Source organism: Carassius gibelio, chromosome A21 (assembly GCF_023724105.1).
Source record: "Carassius gibelio isolate Cgi1373 ecotype wild population from Czech Republic chromosome A21, carGib1.2-hapl.c, whole genome shotgun sequence".
Lineage (NCBI taxonomy): Eukaryota > Metazoa > Chordata > Actinopteri > Cypriniformes > Cyprinidae > Carassius > Carassius gibelio.
The window spans coordinates 17,766,297-17,788,395 of NC_068391.1; the positions used below are offsets into that span (position 1 = coordinate 17,766,297).

The following is a 22,099-nucleotide window of genomic DNA, read 5'->3' on the forward strand; positions in this document are numbered from 1 at the left end:
AAGATGATCCATACGGTCATAGTGCCAACAGACCACTGGACCTTCTGGTTTTATATATATATATTTTTTATTTATTTTTTTATTTTATAGAATTTACATTTATTTTGTACAATTTATTCCATGAGTTTGATTTAATGCAGTTTTTTATATTTAATAAAAAAATATATATATTTGATTCAAAAATATGATGAATCAGTAACGTTAATGTTATGAATCAATAATGTTGATTTGATCCAAACACTGGTTCTAAAATAAAATTGATTCTGTTATATATTTGATTGTTTAATTACATTTACTTTGATGTAATAATTTTTATTTAAAGACTCAATTTTATTTGAACATTTTAAAAAATGTCATAAAACGGATCTAAACATGGGAAGTAAGGCCACGACTCAATGGACAAACAAGCAATTCTCATATTCATTCACAAATCACAGTTAATTAAGGTCTATTGAATCAATGAATCTAATGAATCTATTGGATTTTGTGTGGGATGAGGCTTGATTATAGAGTGAAAGTATATGCAATAGGCAATTATGTACCGAACTACTACCCATTATTCCACTTTACTATGCTCGAATTAAATGAGGACTTACTTCATGCTTCCCTGTCTCCTCTTTCCTCCCCATCCCTCTACTCACAACATTCTCTCCTCCGGGGCATTATTGTGAAATATGATGAGGCCTGGATCTGCCCTCATGAAATTTCAATAAGAATTGATCTCTGTGATTGCAAGAGATTCTTTGCAGAGAGCGAGGGATTGAAATAAGTGATACGCACAGGGTGTGTGCTCATTCATTTATTGTCAATGATGTTCTAGTCATATTAGTATGACAGTATCAGTCAATCGTTTTGTGCTGACAGCTCACAGATGTTGTGGAAGTGGCACTATTCATTGTTCCTGCTTTCTCCGTATGGGCTCAAGATATTCTATGTATGGATTTCTGTAACCAAAGCAGTTACCAAATTTATTACAAATCCACTAAATTGGGATAAACTGGACTGGTTAGACCAGTCTTAATCATATGGGTTTCCACGTCCTTGAGATAGTATCATGTCAATATATGATATAGATGTACTGGATTGTTTGCCATCATGATGCTAGCACGTCATTCCACAGTTCATACTGATATTCTTTTAACAACTCCCTTCTGATCATTTTGGGATGCTAAATAATCTGGTAGCACAGTTAGATAATTCTCTCGCTTAGGCTATTTCTGGCTATTTAACCGCTAAAGCTACCAAGGGAGAACTATAAACCAACATCCCTGTGCAAATTGATGCCATGTGTTATTAATACGAGGAAAACAATAAAACAGTTTGAAGAAGTGGAGTTAGGCCAAGCTATAAATACTTACCGTGTGGTTAGCGCTTGTTTCGCATGTAGTGAATACTGAACTCGGCTACAGTGAAAAGTTAGGCAAACAGCAAGCCCACTTCCCCATTTTGGGAAGAGAACTTTTGATATAGTAGAGATATTTGAATAGTTGAAGGGATTTATTTTCCTTCTGAGAACTTCATTCTCTCGAGTTTGTCCCTAGTTAGACCCTTGAAAGATTATTTCCTCTATAGAAATTGACTTTAGATGTCTCAATGCCTTTGATATCTCTGTGTTCTTTTAAGTGAGTGTTAGAGGATGTGGTGACCAAATCAAAAAGTATATCAAACTGAAAACTCATATTCTCTGGGGGAACACAATGACCCGCAGCCTCTGTTGAAATTGGACAAAAGGTTCTTTCATAAGAAACAGCTTCTTCAAAAACACAGTTTGGTTTAGCAAGGTTATTTTTTAAAAGGGGTTTGGAACGTGACTTCAGAAATACTATGGTTTACAGACATGATTGCCATTGTATGTATATATATATATATATATATATATATATATATGTATGTATGTATGTATGTATGTATGTATGTATGTATGGATGGATGGATGGATGTACGTACGTATGTATTTAGTGACACAGTTTTTATTTATTATATGCATCACTAAATAATCATTATCTTTCTTTCTTTCTTTCTTGTTTTGTTTGGCATGCACACAGTGTCAAAAAAATATTAACACACAGTTAAAACAAATCATGATTTCCATTTATTAATGTGGAATTGGATGAAAAATTTGTGTTGTTATTGAACAATCATTGTTATTAGTATTTTTATTTATTACATGCATCACTTGATAAATAATGTATTTCAATTTTCTATTTAATTTAATATTATATTATATTATATTATATTATATTATATTATATTATATTATATTATATTATATTATATTATATTATATTATATTATATTATATTATATTATATTAAACCACAAATAAAATGCATGACATTTCTAACTCTTTTGGTGTAGTGGCCCACAAAAAGCATTGGAATGCACAACTTAAAAACGTACAATCACACTTATTAATGTATGAATGTCATTGGATTAGATGCAAAAATATGTTTGGAGGCTAATTTCATTGAGCATGATACCAAGATGAATGGTCAATTCATTAAGACAATTCCTAGTGAAAAACAAATCCTAATGGTTTATCTTCCCCCACACGTCTTGAGAACCCCTTTGTCTCCGCACGTCTCTCTCTCTCTCTCTCTCTCTCTCTCTCTCTCTCTCTCTCTCTGCATCTCTGTTAACCTCCTGGTATCTTAGTAAGTGAATGTTTTCCCTAGCCTGAGTGAGAGGATTGGCTACAATATAGAAATCAATGGCAATAAGAAAGGAGTGAAGTGCTCCTGAGACATACAAGCATGTGAATGTGTTTGACACATCCATCTCCATAGCACTTTATTAACAGATGCCCCCCACACAGGAATGCATGCACAAGTCAGTTTTCTTTCTCCTTCATCCAGACAGGTTTTAAAATTAATTAGACGTTATCAACCAACATTTCCGACGAACTGTATAATGGAAGGTCATTTATTGCGGTAATAACTGTGAACAGCAGCACTTATATATAATTAACCTATATGTTCTTAATTGCCATGCACTAACTTCAATATAACTTAAACAGTATTTACAGTATTTGAACCATCTGCTCCAACTGACAGGAAAGTACCTCCGTATGTTTCATGCCCCAGCAGCCCCTCACACTCAAACTGTCCAAACCACTCTCTCTTTCTCTCTTCCTCTTTTCTCTCTTTCTTCAACAGCCCTGGGACCAGACACTCAGATGACATTTCATTTATGAACGTTTTGCAATACGTGTTCATATTTTGGGCTTAATCGTATGCCATTTTTGGAACACTGAACCACATACCAACCAAGACACAGATGACAGCAAACAACTTGGCACAAGTAAAACACAGGCTGTTATTAATATAAGATGGATATATAGGAAGACTTGTGTAACATTTAATGTAGTGTTCCACACTATATGTTAAATGCTTTGCACAGTGAAAAAATATGCGAAACAATGTTGTGTAATTTATAAAATTGTATTAAAGTATTTAAGAAATGAATGTAATATAATACGTAAGTTAATATGTAGTAAAATATTTTAATTAATATAATGATTTATTATTAATTTATTTTTATAATAAATATATTTAAATTGTTATTAATTAAATGAATTGTTTATTAAATGTAGACTCCAATTAAGCATATTAAAATGCATATTATGCATATTACAAAATGTGTTTATAATATAATATAATATAATAAATATAATATAATATAATACAATATTTTGCTATATTATATTAGTAAATAATGTACATTTAAATATGAACATGTTTTTTGTTATTATAAAGTGTTACCTGCATATTCTTTTAGTTTTTTTCTTCTTCTTGTTTTTCTTCTTTTTTTATGTAGATTGTCTGAGCTGGTAAGAACAGAACTGACTTAAATGCTAATGCCATTAGGAGTTTTTGTTTGATCCCCTACTTTTAAGCAGGCTCTCAAAACTATGGCACTTTACAAAGTGCCATCATGAACAGATCTTCTACATCCATTTTCTGTCCATTACAGGAGCAAGTGGTGAATGACAGGCTTTCGTGTTTTTGACAGCATAAAGACTTCATGCAAAGTAATTGCGCTGTAAAACATAAAACATAACCGTCCTACGATTACATGTTATATGCACTTGCTGCACTTAACATGGATATAAGAATGCGAATAATTCAAAATGACTTCCATTAGAATGGTTGTATATATTAATATTGCACTCTCTGCAGTTATTACACTAGGTTGGAGTGAATTTTGTGTATATTTATATAAAAAAAAGACAATTCACAACAAATAAATGTCCATGTTCAATTGTGTTCCAAATATATGCAAAGCCTTTTGTTTCTTTGCAACATAAAAAAAAAAAATTAAATAATAATAATGATGGATTTGTCTCTTTTGTTTGTCCACAGCTCTGAATGAACCCACCATAGACTATGGGTTTCAGCGGTTACAGAAGGTGATACCTCGGCATCCAGGAGACCCTGAACGCTTGCCAAAGGTACAAAGCTGAATATCCAAACAATAGGGTTAAAAAAGAGTTAAATGTACTGTTGAAAGGAAATGTTACATTTTTTTATTTAATTTTTCTATGTAAGGTTCTACATGTATTTTACATATAATGGTTTTAATATAGTTTATGTTAATCTCTGTTATATTGAAATACATGGGTTAATGTTTAGAGGCTTAATTGCATGACTCCATTGAACTAACAGGTTTATCAAGAATCTGTGTTCTGTGGGCTGAATCATGAATCATGATACAGCTGTATGCATTTCATCTGACATTCCTCGATCACTATTAAGTGCTTCCAGATCCTCTTTCTTTGATTTAGAAAGAGTGTTACAGCACTAGCTATAACATCAGGATAATGAGTCTCTCTTGTGAAGGACTCGGATGACGGGCCGGCCTCTATTATACCATCATTGTCTTAGTGATGAAACTCATATGGTAATAATTCTGCTTGGATGAACATTAGAGTCTGTTGCAAAAGGACAGAAAGAGTTGCATCATGAGAAAAAAAAAAAACTGTCTTGCTGTGTTACATCTACATGTATACAGATGTTTGCATGTGTTGTGTTTCTTGAGTGAAGAGGTACTTTATATACATACTTTTTATTTCAGGTTGGGGAAATTTGGTCTTAATGAAACCGTGCTGTTTAATTGTGGAAATAAGCTAGCGTCACAGTGGAGTTATTTGGTTTGCATTTGTTGTGCTGGAGCTCTAGGAATATGAGATAAAACATTCTTTGTTCAATCATTGTGATTCACAGTTCAAATCTCGGTTATAGCAGGACTAGGTCAGGTGTCAGAAAACATTGGCTTAGATTTCAACAAGTACAGCGGGTTCCTGGATCAACTTTCTTGTTGGTTCTGGAACAACATTCTCATTGACATTTTTTCTTTTCTTTTTTTTTTTTTTTTTTTTGTAGGATTTCGGAACTAAAGCAACATTTTGGTATTTTGATTTAAGTCTTATACTAATAATATAATATAATATAATGTAATATAATATAATATAATCTTGTAATTAAATACCCTTTTAGTAAATGTTGCTATTAATTAATTTATTACATTTACATTATTATATCATATTATATTATATTTACAGTATTTTTCACAAAACTTCAACTATTTGGAATGCAACAATTTATTTGTATTTATTTATTTATTTATTTATATATTTTTTATATATTATGCATATATTTACTTTGGTTATTTTGTTATTCTTTGACACTTTTATCCTTTAGGTATTAAATAAATAATTTTAGTCATTATAAAGGAAAGTATATTATATTATATTATATATTGAGCTATTAGGTTAGTGTTATACTATGTAAGAGATAATATTATGTTGATGACTATCAAGCTGTCAAAATCTTTCTCTAGACAACCACCTTTCTCTAGCCTTAAGATCTGATCTGTTTGATGGGAATATTGTTCTAGAACCAACAATGATGCTGTTTTAGGAAGATACATGGCAAAATCATGGAAACTTTAAAAGTTCCCTTTCAACGTGTATCTTTTGTTTGGAGTGTTGAGGATATTTTGCTTTTTCAGGTTATTCTGTTCATTTCACAAGTGTGTATGTTTGGTCATGTACTTTGAGCTTATCATATACACATTTGTGTGTGTGCGTGTGTGTGTGAGTTTAAGAGTGTGAGCACCCCAAGGTGATCCATCATGGTGAAGTCAGCTGTCCAGGGGTGCCTCCCGGCAGGTCAGCGATCGAAGTCTCCGCTGGCCGGACTTTATTATTGCTCCACCACCAGTAATTGAGTCACAGCAGTGGATGTGTGTGTGTGTGTGTGTGTGTGTGTTTGAAAGGAGGAAGAGAAATTATTCCAGCACACTGGCACCTCTGACATTCAGAACAGTGTTGAGCTCAATGAAGAGGTCCGACATATGGAGGAACAGAGAATCATACATAATCTCTCGCTCTCTCTCCATCTCTTGGCCGCTGTCCCATTGGCAGCAGCGGCACCACACACACACACACACACACACACACACTCTCACACACACACACACTGTTCCTCTCCGCCCCATCGATTTTCTCGTCCTTATTGAGGTAATAACAGTTTGTTGACGGGGCTCTCTTTTCAACTGCTCAACTCAATCATACCAGGCAAACACAGGGACACCAAACACACACACACACACACACACATGCACACACACATAGCCACATACCCACATACCCACAGATCTAAATGAAGACAAACCATAGACTTCTATTGTTCTTATATAAAGCTGATTATATACTATAGGCTAATTATAGACAAACTGTAGACAAAGGCTAAATATTTTAAAAGTAAAGATATTTTTGCTTAGAAAGCTACAGTATGTGTTCACAATACAGTGAGCCTACTGTAAGCAGATATAAGTGTTAAAATGTATGTAAGATATTTATGTTATGATATGTTATGATATATATAAGTATTTCAAGGTTAATTCACACAGCACTTGGAACACAAAGCACCAGATTAAGCAAACATTTGCTGTAAAATACATGCAATGTATATGTACATGTCTATTTTGTATGTTTATATTATTTGTGACACATTAATTAGTCAATAGAGAGACAGTTCGGACATTTGTTTTTCACCCCAGTTCATTTTTCAGTGTTTTTCTGATCCAAAGCTTTCAGTTTAGATTTCTTTATAGTGTGTATTGCTGTAACGTGAGGAGCAGACAGACATGAGAAGCTCAGAAGGACAGACGGTGTAGTAGCCCGTATGAAAGGATTAGAGAGGACAACAGAAGTGTGAATGCTCTACTGGACATTCACATTGACAATGAGATCTGACCAACACAACCTGCCCACTTTGGAACTTTTATTGATCCGTTTTAAAATGTTGTTTTCTTAAAGAAGTTGCTCCAATGCTGCTTGACTTTATAGCTTCTGTGGACACACACACACACATACAAAAATGATGTTGAAGCATTTCATATTAATCATAAAAACTCAAAAAGAAGACAAAAAAGCATGATAAAAAATACCTTAAAGTACAAACAAAAAAACTTTTGAATCAGGTACATCAGGCAAATATTTTATAGTTAATATTGTATGATATGAGAGAATATGGAGATCATACTGGAGAAGGAAAAAAACTGTTATTTCTGGTTCTTCAATCTAAATGGTTGAGAGCCTTTTCCAGCGGTGCAATATTCTAGTGATATCAGAACTCCAACCATTTCACCGTTTGAAGTCTGCTAGCAGTATTTCTCATAGTGAGTGTCATGGCAGATGCCCAAATACTGTTTTTGTGTCACGGAATGTAGTTTTAAGAGTTTTTTAGGCGAGAATATACTTGTTTAGACTTCAAATGAGTGGTTTGTTAATAAAGATAACATTTATTTGAAAATTAGCTTCAACGTTTTTGGAGATTTGAGCTCCAGGGCATTCAGCGCTCATGAACCCTCCGAGAGCAGCCATACGTCAGCCAGTTCTTCTAGAATTTGTTGTTAAACATAAGACATTATTAATTCCGGGTAAGTCTAATGGGTCGCTTTATTCTGTTATTTGTTTAAGAGAAAACAGTTTTGGCTGAGGGCAAAATCTCATAACATTAAATTTTATATAACTAATTCTGTATATCAGAGCATATCACTATTACTCATGTAATATTGCTTAAAAAAATGTATGCAGATTTTGTATTTGCAGATTTGTATGTCCAAAAAGTGTCATTCTGATAGCTTGTAATATGAGATCTTTATAGTTACTTAACATAATGCATATGAATGTCAGTTGTTGTCACTATGTGTCTCCCAATAATAAGTTTTAGTAAGGTGATTTTTAAATACTTTCAACATATATAATACAATGCAATGATGAACTAGAGGACTTAGACATTTGTGTGTCACATATAATAAAGTAGGCTTTATAGAAAAAATGTTTTAGGAGATTCCTTTCCAGGAAACAAAATTAGCTGATATCATTGTATATGAAGTTGTTGTCGCCAGCTTGTGATTATGTCAGGTTGCATTAGAGCTGATCTAAAAAACTGTTTAGAACAGTAAATCGCTTTTTTATTTCAACTGTTGATCCAAACATGATATTCCAGTAATGTATGGCAGTCATGTAATGGTGGGACAATCATCAGTTTTGAAGGTGTTTCTTGAGCTATTGTTGACCAGTAAGGATGATTATGGAATGTCTTTAATTGACAGTTATGTTTGATTATGAGTTTTGTCATGATTTCCTTGTCTTGGTTCATACTTCTTGGGATGTCTTTAAACAACTAGAGTGTTAAGTGGTTACAACAATTTCCCAACCAAACTGATCCATTTGTCTTTAATTGGTGAGTCTTAGTACCTGGTCATAGAAGAGTCTAGAAAAACATATAACATTTGTGATGTATAGATCTCAGTGTTTCTGCTACAGTATTCATCATCGACCTCTGCTCCTCATCTTTTCTGCTAAATTTGATTGATGTTTTGGCTGAACTCGCACATACTGGGAATTCACTGCCTCCAGGCTGCCCCACGTTCATTCACGGCCTTTCACTCACCAGTATCCCTTTCGTGCTCCCCCACACTGGGCTGCAGAGGGACTTTCCTCCGCCTCCTCACTCTCGCTGCAGGATCTATCGCTCTAACAGCTCCCTGTGACGATAATGAGAGGTTAACACAGTGCCAGCACAGCCATAATTGAGTGAATTTAGCACCTTGGACAGCGCACTAAAACTCCTCATTGCTTTACTGACCCCCCGTCAAGTTTTGTTTGTGTCCGTCCGTGTGTGTGCGTGTGGTGCGACACACCCCAGGGCTGACTGGGAGGCAATATGTTCCAACAAAGCGCTCACACACACATGCTAAGGGGTAAGATCCTGGTGAAGGTTGCATTCAGAGGGGGGAGCAATTGTCTGCCTGTCACTCGGTTAGCTGGAGCAGCACCCTTCTACATTAAATTCTCCCAAAGACCTCCCACACACCAACATTCAAGACAGAGAAAAATAAGTAAAAATTAAAGGGCCTTATGACTTTGTATGCATGAGAAGAACTCATTTCTTTGTAAATTGTTTGTAAAACCATTAATTTGTGTGATAATGTATGTTTATATACATTATATTTATACAAATTAAACAAATAACATAAGACTGAATCTACATAAAATTTAGATTTAAGACAGAATAATACTTTTTATAATGGATTTGTTTTTTGTGTTTTCATTTTTTATTTACATTTGTAATAATTTATTTTTTACTGAAATTTTACATTCACACGAAAAGAACAGTTTATGATTAAATGCTTTTATAAACACTATACATTTACAGTATATGAATTCAACAACTTAAGTATTAATTGTTTTAACACATTACATATTAATGTGAACAATTCATATTCATTTTAAGGCAACAAAAATAGTCCTATATTGCATTCATATCAATGCAATAATTTACATAAAAATTGTTTTAGAACTGATTTACAATTACAACAATGCAACAATTCACAGAAGAATGGTTTTACAGACATTTTACATTTGTGTCAAAGTACCAATCAATGTAAGAATGATTTTATGCACTTTTTGCATTTATTTCAATGCTACATTTAATGAATAATTCACATCTATATCAATGTGACAATTTATGCAAGAAATGTTTTATGATTACATTTATAACATGCAATCATATATGTGAGAATGGTTTAAAAAAGTTTACATTACAAGTTTACACAAAAATGTATTAGTAGAGTTTAGGTTTTTGCTTGGGTTAACCCAGTGTGTTTATTTAATCATGTGGATATATTTTTGAGATTGAATTTATACATGTGAAACATTTGTAAAAACAAAAAAAAAAAAAAAAAAAAAACCGTGCAATTCATGGGATTTTTCAATAAGGTTATTTTGATTTATTGCCTTTGATTTATGAAAGAAGTCGAATGACGAACCTACATGATATGATCCATGTTGCATCATTAGTCCACTGTTTGTGAACATTTGTTCAAAAAGCTAAAATTTGTGTATCTCCTTTTACTGGCCAAGATAAGCATGCCGTTTGGTGCACTTATCCCATGCTTGCACATCCCATGCTAGTTTGATAATGTGGAGATATTGCACAAGCCACATAATCACATTATTAAAAGAACACAAAAGTCGCTAATGTTTTCCAGCCATTGCACTTAAACAATCATGACACCCGTTGTCCGTCTTCCCCATCATGTGACTGTGCAGAAAAGCATATGTTAAAGTAATTACTTCTCATTAGCGGGAACGCATCGATTCCATCTCTGATATACCGTCATCGCAAGAGCTCTTACGAGAGCCAGCTCTCTGCTGAGTTATTGCCCAGTACTGTGAAACCGAGTGACCTTCACTGCAAACATAGATTGCATTGTCCTTCCTCGATGCAAAGCAGATGTTTGCTGAAATACTGCACTTTTTCATCCTGACAGACACAGAACAATTGAGCAAACATTAGCTCCATGTGTTCCACTTGGCTGTGATCACTGATGTTATTAAACGGAAATTCAACCCTTTTTCATCTGTGAAAGAGAACATCACGTTACAAGTGACAATCTTATGGATTATAAATTGATAAAGAATGAACTGAGGATAAAACTAGTTCTCAATCTGTTTTATCATTAATATTTCCTTTGTTTGTGTTTTCATTTGCATACAGGAAGTGATTTTAAAGAGAGCAGCAGATCTGGTGGAAGCCCTTTATGGAATGCCTCATAATAACCAGGTGAGGAAGAAACTCTGGTTATCACTGATAAATCACAGTCGCATAATTTCCTTTCACCATCAGTGGGCTGTTAACATATTTAAAAGATATATGTGTTTCGGTCTGTATTTTTGTCCCTGCAAACTTAACCTGCAAATTAAAACATAGAATAATGTTTTTTTTTTTTTTTTTTTTTTTGGTGGAATTTCCAACACTTCAAATAATGTATTGGGTTTAATTACATTCTTTGATGGAAATGACAATGGCGAAAATGCCATTTTAAAATATTTCTAAATTGAATGAGTGATTACTTTGTTTTGCCAAGCCTGCTTTCATAAATTCATTCATTACAACAATGGTAATTTGGGTTACAATATGTAAATTTAGTTAATGAAATAAATATCAAAACTGTTCACTTCTATTTGGATTTAAACTGTTTTTATTTATTATATATATATTTTTTAAATGATGCAGTTTCATTTTGCATTATTGAAAGTCTTGTCCTACACAATGTCATAAATAAATAAAGAAGCCAATATTATGATGCCCCCCCCCTCCCCCTTTTAGAAATTTAGTAAAATTTGCCATGTATTTTCAAAGTTACTTGCATTGAGTAGAATGTCTGTTGAGGGAACATCAAAAAAGAGTGCTACCAAAATCAGTCAAAGGACACAAAAAATGAAACACCACCCATTTATTCTATGAAAGTGTTCAATTGTGAGAGATGATGAATCATTTTTCCCTAGGAAATCATTCTTAAGCGAGCAGCGGACATTGCTGAAGCCCTTTACAATGTGCCACGAAACCACAACCAGCTGACCGGCCTCACCAACAGCTCTGTCCATGCGAGCATGATGGGGGTGAACTCCTTCACTGGACAGCTCGCCATTAACGTCTCAGAATCCTCTCAGGGTGGAAACCAGGGTGAGATATTTCCGTACTCTTGATCAAATGTGTGCTAAAGAAAATGTGATGTGTAGGATGAAGTTCATCAAAGCTAAATACTACTTCACTACTTTGATGTAAGGGTGAGTCGACTAACTTGTCTCCATGTCTGGCTGCAGGTTTCAGTCGTAATACGAGTAGCGTATCACCACACGGTTACGTGCCCAGTTCCACCCCTCAGCAGAGCAGTTACAGTTCAGTATCCACCAGCATGAATGGCTACGGCAACAGCAGCATGACCAACCTGACCGGCTCCCCGAGCTTCCTGAACGGCTCTGCTGCCAACTCACCATACGCAAGTGAGTACTGAGATGCGATTTTCTATAAATTATTCCTTACTTTCATAAAACAAAAAAGGAGACATTTAGCACAATGTCCATGCTGCTTTTTTCCCCCCCACATAATTAAACAAATAAATAAAAACAACATTTTGGGGAGTACTTATTACAAGAAAATCCTATTTTAGTCTCTACTTCAAAATGTCCCCTTTAATTTAATGTGGTAGCTGTCCTTTCTTTGTAACTATTTTTGAATTTACTCATAGCCTTATGATTGCTTTATGTCAGGAACAGATTAACATTTTTAATTTGAATAAAATCTTCCCTCTGCTGTAGCTTTTAAATCTGACTTCCACTTTAAGACATGACAAAATGTAATGACAAAACACCAGACCTACCGTGACATGTATTCATGCACTATGTTTAAAAAGATGCACGTTTAAATACACTTGAAAAGGCATTTAAAATACAGTATTTTGGGACTGTTGTTTATCGGCTGAATTTTTTTTTTTTCACATTCTCCAACAAATCCTAGTTTTCAAACAAAATACTGTCGTTAATGCACAATCATTGCAGGAAGTCTGACAGTATGGGCCTTTAGGTCTGATAGAAATCCCAACTGAGAATTTCCACAATGATCTGCAATTTGTATTCAACAGCTCTTTAAAAGTTCTCTCTTCCTCAGCTACTGATGCTCTCCCTCTTCTGTTTGCCTGACAGTGCCACCTCACTCCAGCTGTTATTTATTGAGCTAATTCTTAATTTTCCACTATTTCCAATTAACCAGGCATGAGAAAGTGAGAAAGCCAGAAACAAAAGAATTGGGAATATTCTGAGAGTGATGTGTTTGTTTGGATAATTATGACTTGAGCAGTGAGGGTGTGTATTCGGGGGTGCAATCTGACACTTAATCCTCAAAAAGGCAAGACGAGCGGCACGCAAAACTTTGACACAAACACCCTGCACAAAGGAAAAGAAAGCAATCAGGAATTCAGCAGTGCAACCCTGCCCACTTTATCCTCTGATGACTTTAGTCCACTTTACAAAAACAGAGTTTTATTGTCTCTATCAAATTTAGATTCTATTTTGGCCTTTGAATTAAAGAATGTTAATTAAATCAGTAAAGAAATTGAAGGAGCAACACTTGCAATGTTTCTGTCCCATAGACCCCTGTTAAACCTCCAGTCTTCATCAATTGATTAGTAAAGACTTAATAAATGGGCTGTGCCTTTGTTGTAAGGTTTCAGCTGAATTAATTTAACAACTTGAATTATTAAATGATGATTAAAAATTAAAACCAATATTTTTAGCATGACACAGGACTTAATGGCTTATTAGTAGTTGTCCCCTGCTTTTTGATTGGGATAAAACAACTTTTTTACCATTAAATTTATATATTCTTTTGTTATTTAGATTAAATTGCTAACTAATCATTTCCCCCCAAACTTTTTCCCACAAAACTTTTTATTTCCTACTTTATTTCTTCCTTCCTTATCTTTCTGCTAAATCCAAAATGTATTTCTCAATCCCCCTCTCTGCATTCCTGCAGTCGTCCCCTCCAGTCCCACCATGGCCTCCTCCACCAGCCTGCCCTCAAACTGCAGCAGCTCCTCTGGAATCTTTTCCTTCTCTCCGGCAAACATGGTTTCAGCTGTGAAACAGAAGAGTGCGTTCGCTCCAGTCGTTCGGCCCCAATCCTCACCTCCACCGACATGCACCAGCACCAATGGGAATGGTCTCCAAGGTAACGCACAAGTCCTTCACACTCAAATTCTGCTGGGGTGGGAATTTTATGACAGTGATGTCATCATCAAAATTTGAAAGCTGAAAGTACAGCACCAATGAAAACGTCTCGGTTATGTATGTAACCCTCGTTCCCTGAAGGAGGGAACAGATACGTCATGTTGTGACCGACGAATTGGGATCTTGCTTCTCATAGAAATGCTCCCGCAGAAGTGATGATGTCATCTACCTCCTGGGGTAGATCACCTAAAATCTCCACGTCTGAGTCAGTAGATCCTTCCTCAGAGTGACACTTAGAACTTTCTGACTCCAAAAGGAGGAGGTGGCAATGAGTTGTGACATGCGATGGGAGTGCAGACCACCTTGTCGGTTGATGCAACGCTCACTGTGTTGGCCACACTGCCACGCCCACCTCAGGACTCAGCCATGAATCAAGTGCTGAAGTGGTCTTATATGATGCAGCCCCAGCAGTTCAACTGCCACTGCAGCTACAATATACCTCAGGAGCCTCTAAATGTTTTTTATTAGGACCGCTGTCCTGCCCTTGAATGAATTCAAGCAGTTCAACACCAACTATGCACATTCCCCTGTGAGGCATGCTGTCTGTTCGACTGAATCCTATTCCATACGGATAAAAGAGATCCTCTGCATCGGGGAAAGTTTGCTTCTTTCCCAGTTGACCCAAAGACCCAACTGGCTGAGGTGCTGGAGAACCAGGTCCCTGTGCTCGCACAACTGATGCAGACACTGTGCTAGAAAAAGCCAATCATCGAGATTAAGGATGTTAAGTTCAGGATGCGAACACCCTCGCTGAGTGGAGCAAGATGGGGGGACAGGAACAGCCCGAAGGGCACAACCATGTACTGAAATGCACATACTTAGATCGTGAACCACAGAAATGGTCTGTGGCGTGGAAGGATCAACACATTAACTTAGGGTCAATTGCCGAAAACCAGTCTTGGGGATGGATGCACCCGAAGATGTGTTTCTGCATCATCATCTTGAAAGGTAAACAGTAAAATGCCTGGTTTAAGACACGCAGGTCCAACGCCCAACGCCATTTTTGGGAATAATGAAGTATGTGTTGTAAAACCCTATTTTCATATCAGCTGGAGGGTCTGGCTCTATTGTTTCCTTCGCCAGTAGAACAAGCGTGGGCAGATGCAGGGGCCTCCCTCAGAGATGAGCAGGCTGGGGCACTGCGGCCGGTGGAAGGGTGGAGGCAGCAGCTGTCCACTGGAGCAGGATGTGACGAATCACCTCAGTCTGCTTTTGTGCAGCTGAGAACTGCTGGGCAAAGCTCTCAACCGCATCTCTGAAGAGGCCGGTCTCCTACACAGAGGCATTGAGGAACCAAACTTTGTAGGCGTAATGTTGGCCAGAAAGGTAGAGATGGTACTCCTGGTCTACAAGTGTGGATATTGCACGACCCAGAGAACTCACGGTGACCTTTGTTGCTTGAAGCACAAGGTCAGTAGTGGTTCGGAACTCTTTCAGAACTTCTGGATTATGACCACCCTTGTGCAGGTCCTTTAGTGCCTTGGCCTGATAAACCTGCAGTAACGCTATAGCATGCAAGGCAGAGACAGCTTCTCCACAAGCCAAATAAGCACTGCCATTCAGACCAGATGAATACCTACAGGCCCGGGAGGGGAGTGATGGGTTTCCCCACCAGGAGGAGGCAGTATTAGGACACAACTGAATTGCTACTGACCATTCCACCAGGGGGGATTGCAGTATACCCCTTAGCTGCACCCCCGGCGAGGGTGGTGAGGGAGGAGGAACCAGCATATACCCCTTCGGTTTATGGCAATAAAAGGTGCCATCCATCTCCTCATGCACCTCTGGGAAAAAAAGGCACCGGGTCCGTCCACTAAGAACCAGCGCAAGCCATCCCAATTCCAATCTCAAGAGCTTGGCATGCGATGAAGGTTTCTTCACCTCGATCCATTGTCTTTACAAAGATGCACCCTTGTAAGCTCTTTTAGAGAAATAAGCTCTTTCAGGGAAAAGCTCTTTTATGTGCTGAGAAGCATAGGGTAGATGGCTGCTTGCAGCACAACATGGGGTAATGCAGCCTGAAATGCGCAACCCACTTGACACAGGAACGACCACCGCTGAAGCACCATCCGCCACTGCAAAAAGCTTGGTAGAGCGCATTGAACTCGTCATCACAAATGAAGATATGGCAGGAGCAGGCTGATGTTACCACTCGGCTCCTAAATTAAAAGCTGGTATGCGATGCACCTGCTTACTTTTTATGCTCACGCTGTGATCAGCGGCAGCTGGATGCAATCATCGGAATCAATGTACAGTGGCTAATTTAGTTTACACTCGAAGTAGATTGGTCTCTCGAAGCGAGATCCCAACTCATTGGTCACGACATGACTCGTAGTGACCAACTGAAAGGGAGCGATGTTCACCAAAATCACTGACAACACTGTGTACCATATATGTGTGCAGATTACTTTCAGAGGGTCGACTTTTCAAAAGGAAAATCTATAATTTATTTAGATAATTTATGAGCGCCAATCTGTTCTAAATCTCAACTCAAATTGGCACCTTTTAGTTCCTGTAGTGTAGTTGGCCAAGGTTTTTTTTTTTTTTTTTTTTTTTATGTAAATCTGTAATAGTAAATTACTGATTTTAATTGAAAGTCCTTAGTAAGAAACTCATTAATCTAATTAGCCGGCAAAAGTAGTTTTAAAAACCATGTCTGAATATGTTTAGTGTAAAACATGAATGCACTACCATTCAAACATTTGGGATTGGTATGATATTTTAAGTCTCTAATGCTCACCAAGACTACATTTATTAAATAAAAATACTGTAAAATTGTAAAATATTATTACAATTTAAAATAACTTTTATAAACGTTTAAACGTCTGTTTAATATTCATGGAAACTGTGATTTAACTTTTTAATTAATACAAAATTATTAATAGAAAGTTCAGAAGAAAGCATTTTTAAGTACCATAAATTTTTTTTGTTAACAACATAAGTCTTTACTGCCACTTTTATTTAATTGAATGCATCTTTGCTTAATTAAATAATAATAATAATCTTACTGACTCCAAACATTTGAATGGTAGCGTATGTAAAATCACCAAAGTCCAGTGAGGATCTATGACATATTAGAGGCATGAATATCTACTCAAATACTTTTGACCATATACTCACCCATCATTCAGTCTGATATTAACATCTCTCTCTCTCCTCTTTCCCTTTCCCCTTCTTCTTTTCTCCACTGCCTTCAGATCAGTCTTTTGTCGACTCTAACAAGTACTCCACAGCCAGCGCGCTCCAGGGCCTGGCCTTCTCCTGAAGTATGTTACTCATTCGCTACTCCTCCCACATCCATTCCACTGTTTCTATATCTGATCATCCATAAACCAACAAATAACATTGCTATAGTATAATAATAACAAGTATGCTTCTTTTTCTTAAGGTGAAGTGTGTAGTTTGATGTTAAAATACTGAAAATATTTTGTTAAGATACTACAACCCCAACTTATAAAGTCAGCTTTAAGAAATTCAGTGACAAAGGAGGTGTTTGAGTGACCTGTTTGAAAACAGTCTTTATTTTCCAATTCTGTTAGAAATTATACACCTCACCTTTAAATATTCCATGTTTCAAATACATCACAACACAGTTTTCTGTGTCAGTACATCATGCTATATACCTGCAGAGCATGTTACATCAAAAATGTGTGAATTTTATGTGTGAGTGTATGTTTGCATGCTTTAAAGGGTTCGTGTTTCACCTCCATTGGTTCTTAGAGACTTCAACTTCTCCAAAACTGTTCACCTCTTTTCTTTTCTTGTTTGTCAGCAGTTGTTAAACTCGTGTTGAGTCAGATGTGCAGTGCTTAGCATTCTCTTCAAGTTAATGTTGGCCTAGCTAAAGAGAGTGAAGTGTCTGGCATGAATGATGTGATAGACTGTTTCAGATTTCCTTAAATTCATAATTTTTAGTTTGTACACCAGGGAATGCTTGACCTTACAAGCCCAGAAACTGCTTGCACACAATTATGAGTCAGCTGAAATGTTTAATCAAGTGCTTCAAGGGTCTTGTTTTTGCCAATTTTTCATTGACGCTGAAAGAGAGTAGGATTTATCTCTCTTCTGAAGGGGCCATGGTTTGTTTCGCAGATGTGGAAACAGATTTCAGAATTTAAAGAACTGCAAAAAAATGTGAAACAATGTAGCTGGTTCTGGCTTCGCTGTACAACTCAAACTCTTAGATGTTAATTTCATTCTCTGACACTTGAGCTCTATTTCAGTGATGGCATGTTTAATGGATTAAAGTGATCTAACACCCTGTATCTTTCTCTCTTCACAGTTATCCCTGGAATGATCATTCCTCCAATGTAGAGTGCATCTGTGTGTGTGTGTGTGTGTGTGTGTGTGTGTGTGTGTGTGTGTGTGTGTGTGTGTGTGTGTGTGTGTGTGTGCATTTATGTGCAGAACAGAAGATGAAACATGCTTTCATGTCACTGGTCTCACTGAACATGTGCAGGAAACTCCGGCGCTGGACTGACCTCACGGTCCTGTTCTGAAGGATGAAAAACTACAAACTCAGGCCCTTTTTAAACACAATCTGCTTTGAAACAAAAAGATACAGACGAAGAAAAACATATTGAACTCGACTGTTGTACCTCCATGTTTTGATGTTGAAATTTGTACTCACCTTCTAGACACTTTTTAAGATAAGTGGCGACCCGTCCCATCTACATTATAACATGAGGTCTATTTATTTAAAAATGTAGTAAATGAATTGGCATCATATTTATGTGTTTCTGTGTTTACCAACCTTTTATGAAATGATACCTGACACAATATTGCAGTGGTTTCTATTTATAATTTTAGATGAAGGATTGCAGGTGATTTTTGCGCAGTAATGTCCCACTGAATTTTTTAATTACATCTGAATTTGAACAACTGAAGTCAATCATTCTACAAAATGCCAGCCATTTAAATTCATATTAAAACGGTACCAGGCGAAAATATAATTTATGCCTTTTTTTTTACCATATTTAAATACCAATTCAGAAGAGAGAAACTTAGCTCCTTTGCTTTTTCACCATCTTGATTTTCACACTCATATTCCATTTGCTGAGATTACGCTGCCTTCAAGTCCTTCTGGAAAGTTATGATTCAAAAAAAAAAAAAAAAGAGAAGAAGAAGAAGATGTTTGGCATTTTTTTATTTCTCCCTCTCTCCTTAAATTTAATGGCAAGTTTTTCGCACCACTGCAACAAAATTAAAGGAATAGTTTTCCCAGAAAAGAAAATTCTGTCATAATTTACTCACCCTCAAGTTATTCTATACCTGTTTGGTAACCCACATTCTTCCAAATATCTTATTTTGTGTGAAATTAAATTCATACAGGTTTAGAATAACTTTGAGGGTAAGAAAACAATGGCAGAATTTTAATTTTTGGGTGAACTTTCCCTTTAAAAGTAAAGGATGCATGTAAGGTTTGTACTGTACCTGACGCTTTGTGCCTTCAAAGAATGATAGTTTAAGTATTATTTTATATTTTTTAGATGGAGTTTTAGATGTATTGTTATTATTGATTCATAGCACACAAAATGTTATTAAGATCAGTTTCCACAATGATTTTAATTGCCACACCACTAACTCAGAACATTGAAAGAAACTGAAGATGAAGATATTGCAGTGGTAAATCTGATAATTCTGCCATGACTTGAAGGCAACATTTGGCATTTCATTTTCATCTCTACCAGTTTGTCATTATGTAATGCCAAAATGTATAGACCAGACACTTACCCATAGTAACGCAAAAGAGTCAAAGTGCTCAGTATATACAGAGACAGGGCAGCCTAAAAGCCCTGGACTTTATATATATACTTTACTTTACTTTGCAGTGGACTTCCTCCAATAGATAACGTCAGACTAAACTGAATGAAAGGTCGAGATGATTAATATTTGTCGGAGCCGTTTTGCTTTTATTGCATTTCAGTGGATCACAACTGGTTTTGCCTTGAACCCCAGAGTTTGCACAGCACAGCACTGAAATGATCATGCAAAAAGAATCAAAATATCTTTAGAATAAACACTCACCAGTAAAAAAAAAAAAAATCTATTAGAACTATGCACATTATATGAACCATAGCATTTTATTATTTTCATTTAACATTGATTTTCCCCCTACTGTCCATGACCCTGTCAGATCAGACCTGTTGCCCATTTTCAGAGCGTGTCCCACCAGTTGAGAACTACCGATGTAGAACAGTCTGACTGTATGTTCAGGAGATGAAGGCTTTGGATGTTACAGCATAATCAGCACTGTGAATGTTCTGTTCCCTTCTCATAAATGATCCGAGATCTAGATGTAGTCATCACTTTGGATTCTGGCATGTATGATTTGTAAAGACTGATAAATATGTTTGATTTTATAATCCTCTTTTATTTTGCCAAAGTCATTGTTTTAAATATATTTATACATCAGAATGGAGTCATGAGGCAGCTTTATACAACCTAGTGTCACTGATATAATGTTTACGACATGCTTAGCAGATCTCATTGGCTTTGACTCTGAGGTTTTGATGATCATGAAGGGGTATCTGCAGGATAACTATATGAATATTGTAAGTATGTATCGCTTGAAATTTGACATGCTTCAAACTGTCTTCATGCTTGTGTTTTCGCTCGTCATTTGCTGATGATCTGTTTTTATTTTGTCATCTGCCGAGTTGTGTCCATAAATGTGATTTTGGAATTTTATTTGTATAGTAATTTTGGTGTCAAAGAATAATGTATTTTGTTTTTTATTTTGCCATTTTTTGTCTTTTTTTATGAAAATGTGTTGTTATAACATTTTGTTACATGTTTTGTTTCAGATGGCAAGATTTGTTAAATAGTTTGTATTTTAATGCAATGAAGTTTGAGAAAACAGTATATTCAACATTGTAAACAATACAATAATCTTTTCATTTCGCTTCTCTGGAACTTACAGATAAAAGGATTGTTATTGTTTTCATGCTTAGCAAATATACAATAATATCTCCCTGATTTTTTATATTTTCTCTCCAGAATTTGCTCCTTTTTTTTAAAGGGAAAATAATACACATATTTGTTCCTTTATTTGTCTTGTCACCAATTTTGTGCGTGTGTGTGCGTGTGTGGAAGTGTACCAACAATCAAATGTCTTAATGCAGATTTCTCTTTTTTACATTATTTATTTATTTTGTAAAAAAAAATATTTAGATAGTTTGGTTAGAAAAAAAAAATGAACCAGTTAAACTATGGAGTAACAGCACAAGAGTCTATACTTTTATTCGCTGATTAATTTCCTTGCGTGACACTCCTCTGTCATGTCTTAATGAGTTTCATCCCATTTTTGTTCCAGTGCATCACATCACAAAACGTTCTGTTTCTTGAACATCTAAGTCAGTTTATGTGGCTTATTTCTTTCTGAATCGTGACTTTCCCCGTTATTGGTGTCAGTTGCAAAGTTATAATTTGATGGTTATTTGATTTATTGTTTAATATGTCACACATCCAAATTGGCAAGTTGTCACCTGCTACTATTTTTCTTGTTGATTACATACTTGTTGTAGACTGGATATTCAGTGAGCAGCCGTTACTGGTGAAAAATCTAAAAAGAAACTACTGTAAAGATGATCATTTTTTTAACCACCTTTGAACTGTAAAATAACTTTTTGACTTTCACAATATTTAAATAAAGTTCCCTCTTGTCTGTGACTCTTTGTGGGTTTTTCAAGCATAATGAGAGTAATAAAAACTAAGTGTTTTCAGGATGGTGCTGCTTGAATTTAAGTTGTTGTGGGGAATAAAAATGTACAGCATTTACGTCATTGTAATGAAGCAATCAATTATATATGAATAAAGAGATGAAGTGATGTTGTAGTGCAGGGGTTCAGACTAGTGCATTTCACAGGATCACACACAAGCCTGTCATCTGCAATAAGAGTAATATATTCAATATATTCATTTATATTCAAATCAGAAATTAAGTGCCCCTTATTA

The 22,099-nt window shown here is 35.8% G+C and overlaps 1 protein-coding gene across 5 annotated transcripts in view; it reads left to right on the top strand.

Moving 5' to 3' along the window:
- Window positions 1-21,814, top strand: part of LOC127942024 (transcription factor COE1-A) — a 121,037-nt gene extending 99,223 nt beyond the window's left edge. The window contains exons 11-17 of one of the 5 annotated variants that reach the window (XM_052537542.1): window positions 4,362-4,450; window positions 11,073-11,138; window positions 11,879-12,041; window positions 12,182-12,361; window positions 13,890-14,084; window positions 17,341-17,409; window positions 18,426-21,814. In XM_052537542.1, coding sequence (XP_052393502.1) covers window positions 4,362-4,450; window positions 11,073-11,138; window positions 11,879-12,041; window positions 12,182-12,361; window positions 13,890-14,084; window positions 17,341-17,408 — 761 coding nt within the window. In that variant the 3' untranslated portion in view covers window position 17,409; window positions 18,426-21,814. Of the gene's footprint in view, window positions 1-4,361; window positions 4,451-11,072; window positions 11,139-11,863; window positions 12,042-12,181; window positions 12,362-13,889; window positions 14,085-17,340; window positions 17,410-18,425 lie in introns of all 5 variants that reach the window. The other 4 variants (XM_052537541.1, XM_052537543.1, XM_052537544.1 and 1 more) reach the window with 4 other exon arrangements.
- The last annotated feature ends 285 nt before the right edge of the window (window positions 21,815-22,099 follow it).